Source organism: Cyprinus carpio, chromosome B3 (genome assembly GCF_018340385.1).
Source record: "Cyprinus carpio isolate SPL01 chromosome B3, ASM1834038v1, whole genome shotgun sequence".
In the NCBI taxonomy this organism is placed as follows: Eukaryota; Metazoa; Chordata; class Actinopteri; order Cypriniformes; family Cyprinidae; genus Cyprinus; species Cyprinus carpio.
This window is the reverse complement of record NC_056599.1, coordinates 32,419,217-32,426,651: the sequence shown is the minus strand read 5'-3', so window position 1 is coordinate 32,426,651 and position 7,435 is coordinate 32,419,217. Positions and strand designations below refer to the sequence as shown.

The window sequence follows — 7,435 nt, the reverse complement described above, 5'->3', positions numbered from 1 at the left end:
CTAAGTGAGATTGGGGTGCAGGAGATCACATTACAAGGGTTACTAAGCACAGTAAATAGGGCACAAAGCAGAATATTGATTCATTTTAAGGGAAGCAGTGGTTTTAGGCAGGATCTGATGCATGATGTGAGTGTGGATATTAATGTTAGGGGACAATGTGAGTGATGTGTACGTTTTAGTAGGAAAAGGGAATAGATAACCTATTATCTGAGCCACACTCCGGAGCAGAAGGGGGCGGTTTTGCACCAATAAGCTGGATGCCAACCGCTGTTAAACTGGAAAGAAGAAGAACAATACAGTATTGGCTTAGCCCAACCCTGAAGATGTTTGCTTCATTTAAGTCTTTCTCTAAAATAATTGAAAACACAAGACAAATAAAAAGAACATCTGCAAGGTGTTTCTTTCAGAGCATATTCCTTATGCTACCTCTCTCTGACCTAGACATATAGAGGAAAAAATGTCTACAGTATGTGTGTTCACTATTGCCCTTTCTGATTTTTAACAGACAACCACAGGAAGAAGTTAAATATGCTAATAATGGAGTATGGCTTTGCTTAATGTGGTTACCTTTTTAATATTTGAACAGTTTTGTCATGTTTCATGTAAAACCCTCTACATTGCGAGTAAATCACTCCCATATGCAACAAAATTTTCACTCTGGGCGACTAAATGTTGTCTAATATTAGCCAATGGTTAATAAATTCTCAGAGTTGGAGGCTAAGTATAAGATTAGCACAGATATATTTTCACTCGCTGAAACACTCAGACTGAGCGCTTCAGAGTTTCACTCTCCATCAAACGATCTGTCAAATCTGTGCTATTTTTCAGTTCTATGGCAAGCTGTTTTAGCTTAAAATATTCCCAGCGTTACTCGTTGTAATTGCATTTTTACTAGTAACAATTCAATTAGAGAGCACTACAATTTAATTCTTACTATAGTAACAATGCGAATTAGAGCTCTCTAAATCAATTTTTACTAGTTACAATTACAATTAGAGAACTCTCTAATTCAGTATTTACTAACAATTATGATTATAGAGCTCTCTAATTCAATTCTTACTAGTAACAATACCAATTAGAGAGCTCAAAGTTCTTACTAGTCAAAATGCAATTACAGAGCTCTCTAATTAAATTCTTACTAGTAAGAAATCTAGTTACAGAGCTCTACAATTGTATTCTTATTAGTAAAAACATGTATTCAGTAGATGCAAAACAGAGTTACACCCATTTCCCTGTCCAAGTCCCGCATGTGGGGATACACTTCAAAATAAAAGCCACGTAAGCATGAATTGATAGCATTTTCATTGTGTCAGAATGACCATAAGAGTGAGATGACAGTTTGGAAAGGTTTTGTTTTAATATTTAATCACTTCATTAATTCACACCTTTATATAATTATTATTAGTAGTAACAGTATTCTTTATTTCAGACTCCCATATCACAAAAATGAAAATAAAGAGTATAGTCTTGAAAATACATTGCCAGACAAAATATCATCTCATTTTGGTGTTTATTATGCACTGTAACATGCATAGAATTTGAGCTAAATACTATAGGCCAATTAATAGGTTAATCGTCACTCTTGACAAAATGTCTTTCTTTCTTTTTTCCTTCCTTCTTTCTCTCTGTCTCTCTCTCTGTCACCTTATACAGTCGGTCGCGACTGACCAATCAGAATCAGAATCAACTTGAACTGGTTGAACTGGATTTTTCTTCATTTTGCCCACAGTCCTGTTAACACAACACCATGTCATGTTATCATTGTCATGAGTGTAACTTTAAATCCGCATTTGCTGATTTTTTAACAGTCCTTTATCTGCTTATCTTTGTTCTTACACCTCTCATTGAGGATTGACTTGCTCCATTATATTATCTCTTAGCGAGGGTGCATTCAAACTTTCCAATTATCATTCTTTCATTAGACATTCTGGGAGCCATTTGTACAGTTTTTCCAACATTGTGGTATTTTTCATGCCCTTTTTCAGGAGGAAGACAAACACAGATATTATTATTGCCCCAGCCAACTCTCCTCTCCAATATCCAATGACAGGTTTCAGGGTAGCTCCTCTGAAGAAACGTTTGATACCAGGTTAACTTATATTCCTTGTAAACTGAGTCATGTTTAGGAGTGTTGTTTAACTGAGTGAAACCTCACCTTATATGCTGCTTAGAATATAAAAATGTTACAAAAGTATTATTTCCTTTGATCCATTTAGTGAATTGTGTTTTTATATCATCATTTCAGGTTTTGCTCTTCAAACACAAGGGAGAGGTATAACAACCAACAAGAGGGAGGTGTACAAGATTAAGCAAACAATGCTATTTGTGCTGTTTTTTGTTTTGTTTTGTTTTTTTAAGGACAATTGTAGGTAAAAGCCCAAGTACACTGTAAGAAAAAAAAAGGTTTTTTGAAGTTGAAAATAAAATAAATATGTTTTACAAGAAAATATTGTTCCCTTTCAGTTGGTCACTCTCGACGTCACGTCGGTGACCGACGATTTGGGATATCGCTTCGATAGACCAATCTACTTTGAGTGTAAACTAAACGAGCCAATGCACATTGGCATGCAATTATTGCATCCAGCTACCGCTGATCACAGTGTGAGTATAAGAAGGCAGCAGGTGCAATGCATACCAGCTTTTCGCTTCAGAGCCGAGCGACAGTATCATCCTGCTCAACTGTGTCTGCTGTGAACTATGAGTTCAGCACGCTCTCTTAAGCTTCCTGTGTTTGCGAGACGGCGCTTCAGCGGCGGTCGTTCCAGTGTCGAGTGGATTGCGCACTTCAGGCTGCACTACCCCCTGTTGTGTTGCAAGCGGCCATCTCCCCTGTGCACCTCAGCACTAAAAGAGCATTTCTTAAAGAACAATTTCCTCTTAAAGAGCTCCACGGGTGCGTCTTTATAAAGACGACGGATCGTCCTTATAATGATGCCGCTTCACCCATGCATTTCTGGGTGCGGTCATTACCTGGCGATGGTCACAATCGCTGCCTCACGTGTCTGGGCATCAAGCACGCTGAGCTGGCCTTCGTGGATGCATCATGTTCACACTGCAGGAAGATGACCATCTCAGAGCTGCGAACCAGGCTCCGTTACCTCCAGGGGGGGTGGAGTCCCGTTGCCTCTGCCGCGATCTGGGGATCGTTCTGGTGGACAGACGAGAACCACTTCTGGCAGTAAGTGGTTTGAGGGTTACAGTGGTGGCAAACCCCGCAAGGAACTAAACCTCTGGGGACATTGCTCCGCTTGCTCTTCCGATCCAGTGGAGCGACCCACAGAACGCGCTGGGCCCTCTTCAAAGACCGTACCAGCGTTATCCAGTGGATCTCCCCCCGACCAGATGTCGATCTCAGCATCGGAGGGAGAGCTGTCAGATGAAGATTTGGCCGTGCTGCTGCCCTCCGGGATGGTGGCAAAGCCTGAATCGGATCCGAAGATGGCAGTTATGCTTTCCCGGGCTGCCGAGAGGGTATGCCCATGTTCTGTGGGCAGAGATCGCAGTCCTACTGGTGAAGGACATGATAAAGCCGGTCCCTCCAGCCATTATGATGGCAGGGTTTTACAGCCCTTACTTCACTATACCCAAGAAAGGGGGTGGGTTAGGACCAATCTTGGATTTGTGAGTTTTGAACCTGGCCCTTCATCGGCTACCGTTCAAGATGTTGATGCAGCTGGCCTCTTCGGGTGTGTCCATCCCCGAGATTGGTTTGCAGTGATCAACCTGAAGGATGCGTACTTTCATGTGTCGATCCTTCCGCACCACAGTCCTTTTCTGTGGTTTACATTCAAAGGACGGGCATATCAGTACAAGGTCCTGCCCTTCGGGCTGTCCCTGTCTCCCCGTGTCTTCACAAAAGTCGCGGAGGCAGCTCTTGTTCCCCTCAGAGAGCAGGGTGTTCACATTCTCAACTATCTATACGATTGGCTGATACTAGCACTGTCTCAGGATCAGTTGTGCGAGCACAGGGACCTGGTGCTCTGGCACCTCAGCCTGTTGGGCTTTCGGGTGAACTGGGAAAAGAGCAAACTCTCCCCGATGCAGAGGATCTCTTTTCTCGATATGGAGTTGGATTCAGTCAAACAGACAGAACGCCTCACAGAGGAACGTGTGTGGTCGGTGCTAGCCTGCTTGAATATGTTACCCCACTGAAACTTTTTCAGAGGCTCCTGGGGAATATGGTGGCTGCAGTGGCACTTACACCACTCGGCCTGTTACATATGAGACCGCTACAGCACTGGCTTTATGGCCGAGTCCCGAGGTGGGCATGGAAGTGCGGCACTCACCGCGTCCAAGTTACACTGGCCTGTCGCCAAACCTTCACCTTGTGGTCAGATCTTGCATTCTTCCAGGCAGGGGTGCCCCTAGAGCAGATCTCCAGGCATGCTGTGGTTTACACGGATGCCTCCACCACCGGCTGGGGGGCCACATACAACGGGCATGCAGTCTCAGGGGTTTGGATGGGCCTCTGCAGCTGCTTTGGCACATCAATTGCCTAGAGTTGTTAGCAGTGCACCTTGCCTTGAACTGTCTCAAAGGTCGCTTGCGAGACAAGCAAGTGCTGGACCGAAACAGCCAACACAGCGACATAGACCTACATCAACCTACAAGGTGGTCTGCGCTCCCGTCACATGTCACAACTCGCCTGCCACCTCCTCCTTTGGAGTTGGAAGGTTCTGAGGTCAGACTTCTGCCTTACCAAGAGAGTTTTAATCACCTCAAAAATTTTTCCATATACACCTTAACGTATGCTATATGTGTGTTTGCTAACGAAAACTCCTTCAGGAAGGATGGGGTTTCTGCAGCGTCTCTGTTCCAAGCAGAACGGGTACATTTTCCCAGTGTTATCCAATCTCATCCAGTGAGGTAGCGGTTTGACAGTGGTGAGTGGAACTACTAGTTCCGAGCCCCGGCCTACACCAAATAGGGGCGCAGGCGGCTCGCACAGGGCACTGGAAGAGGCAGCACCCATGGCGTTTTCGTAGGGATCCCAATCCATCGGTCACCGACGTGACGTCTCCATTCCCTCCTTCAGGGAACAAGGGTTACCATACGTAACCGTGACGTTTCAAAATTTCATGTTTAATTCAGTATTACAGAAATGATGTTATAATTTATGAAATTATCCATTTCTGGGTGAAAATTTTTCTAAGCCAATTCTTTTATTCAGTGTATGAGGTAATCATTCACAAATCATGCACTTTAAAATTCAGTTTTCACCATAAAATCATATTTAAGTGTTAAATACAAATTCTTAATTTCAGATTCTATTCTATATGTGAACTTAAAGTTCTTCATTTGTATTAACACAGTCATGTCTGCAGTTGTCTTTGAGTGTGAAGAGTGGAGTGATCTCAGTGGAAGATCTTCTGGATGCAGATCAGGTGGAGGGACAGGGTCAGAGTGAACTGACCATCTCATCCAGCAACCTCACATAACTCAACGATCTGCTGTCCAGAGTGACCTACACCAGCACCATCTACCACATCAGACCTGGGTAAAGGCTATCTAAACAGGAAAGACACTTAGGCCTACAATATGTACTAAAGTGTGTTGCGCAAATACACAGTGAGAAGGCAGGATTAATACTGCTTAAAACATTAGTTACAAGATACATGCTAGCCAATTGATTGCCTCAATGTTTTAGAAAGATTTCAGTTAAAAGTTCAGTTAGACATCTTTTACAACTAGCAATATCACGCTAGCAAGAGACCAACACAGGATTGTTGGTGTGATTTTGCTTTTATAACCGTAATTTATTACTGCTGATGATTATGGTAACTTCTCAGGGCTGGTTTGCAGGCAGAAATCTGACTGTATCTCAACTCACAACTAAATACTTTCTGTGGGTTAATGACGACTTTGTGTTCTTGAATGAGACACAGATCGAGAGTTTTGTGGAGATTATGGAAGCGCTTCCAGAACTAGATGTTGTAAGTATGAATGGATATTCTTTTACGAACTAGTGAAAAGTCTTTTAGCAATATATACTTGTTGTAAAAGCTTGTTTTCTCTGATTAGCTTGGTGGTGAGGTTTTGGGGGACCAGTTCTACTTTGTTCTGGAGTATGACGAGGGAGATGAGAGTGACGGCGGCTGCCTAAGATGTATTAAAGGGTTGCATCAACCACTTCCAAGTAATGATGGCTGCTTTCTAGTGGATGACGTTGTTAATTATTTCTTGGCTAGTACTGATGCTGTACAAAGGGTTGGCTTTGATCCGTTCCTCAAAAGAGTCGGTCACACCGGTAAGTGTACCAACTTCATTGATTGATTTGTTTCCATGTCTCATCTTTGAATTATCACCACTGACTTCAGAGTTCTTCATTGATGGAGTTGGCAAGCTGATGGTTGCTTCTTGTAAAGGCATTTCTGTTGGTCACCAGATACATCGGGCACAGGACACATATGACTCTTATAGGAATCAAGGAAAACTTGAAGAAGAGCGAAAACTGGCTCACCATTTCTCTAAGAACTATCTTAACTACATCAAGTACTGAATAGTAATAATTTGTGATTATTTTTGAAAACAATCAAATCTGATTATCGATTAATCATAAAACATCTGCCAGTCACGTCACCTAATGGATAATGCAAACAGTGGAGGACAGAGAGTGAGCTGCATGACCTAAGTTGACATAAGAATGCTTTCTAGCAAGTGCTTCTAACAAATGCATAAGCATAACCTGCACTGTTAGTTGCTTTGACAGATGTGTGTGCAGCATTTGAGACCTAAATGTTAGAAAGCATTTCCAATTTTCATAATGGCCCATCCTGACAGAAAGTGAGTGGCTTCTAAACACAGACTGCACTGAATCTGCACTGATGCACATATGTGTATAAAATAAATGAAACGCAATAGGATAGGACTGCAATAATTTTGACTAAAATATACATTGTGGTAAAATATTTGTTGTTGGACAGTACAGATTTTTTTCAATTGCTAACAAGCGTTTACCAATACTTAACATACTTTTTCTAAACTCTTAGCACAGCAACACACCTACATCACACAATTAGCCAAATTTGTATTTTTCTGGCCAAAACTACATTTTGTTAAATAAATACAATCAAGTCATTCAGTCAAAACATTAGCACTAGTTTCTATCCAACAGGAACATATAATCAATTATAGTGCATAGACAAAATTTGGCATTACAAAAATGGCATTGCGACCTGTATAGAGCATATAATATGAGATACATTTATATAATAATAATAATTCAGTCAGCTGAACATTTGTGTTAATGTGTGGGTTCATTTAAGATAGTATGTGTACTGCATAGTGAAGGAGCCATCAGAACTTTATGAAATGTAAAAGAAAAGTGACAGAATCGCTGCAGTAAAAGCTTTATTGGCAAAATGGAATTACTGTCAGTGAAAAAACAAACATACACCCCTTTGCCTTTTGCCCCCAAAAAGTGACTGATGTTTTT

General features: G+C 41.7%; 1 protein-coding gene across 1 annotated transcript; it reads left to right on the top strand.

Annotated features, from left to right (window-relative positions):
• Positions 1-5,490: 5,490 nt before the first annotated feature.
• LOC109052638 (beta-1,4 N-acetylgalactosaminyltransferase 2-like) lies at positions 5,491-6,610 on the top strand. The gene is made up of 3 exons (XM_042721480.1): positions 5,491-5,933; positions 6,022-6,247; positions 6,318-6,610. The coding sequence occupies exons 1-3, from the start codon at positions 5,769-5,771 to the stop codon at positions 6,497-6,499; spliced, it is 573 nt and encodes a 190-aa protein (XP_042577414.1). The 5' UTR covers positions 5,491-5,768; the 3' UTR covers positions 6,500-6,610.
• Positions 6,611-7,435: the final 825 nt, after the last annotated feature.

What these genes read in the sequence shown, in the direction of transcription:
- LOC109052638 (XM_042721480.1), top strand. Translation starts at nt 5,769, where the DNA reads ATGATTATGGTAACTTCTCAGGGCTGGTTTGCAGGCAGAAATCTGACT. An exon ending in CGCTTCCAGAACTAGATGTT is followed by an intron (nt 5,934 to 6,021) that starts GTAAGTATGAAT and finishes TTCTCTGATTAG; the next exon opens with CTTGGTGGTGAGGTTTTGGG. An exon ending in CAAAAGAGTCGGTCACACCG is followed by an intron (nt 6,248 to 6,317) that starts GTAAGTGTACCA and finishes CACTGACTTCAG; the next exon opens with AGTTCTTCATTGATGGAGTT.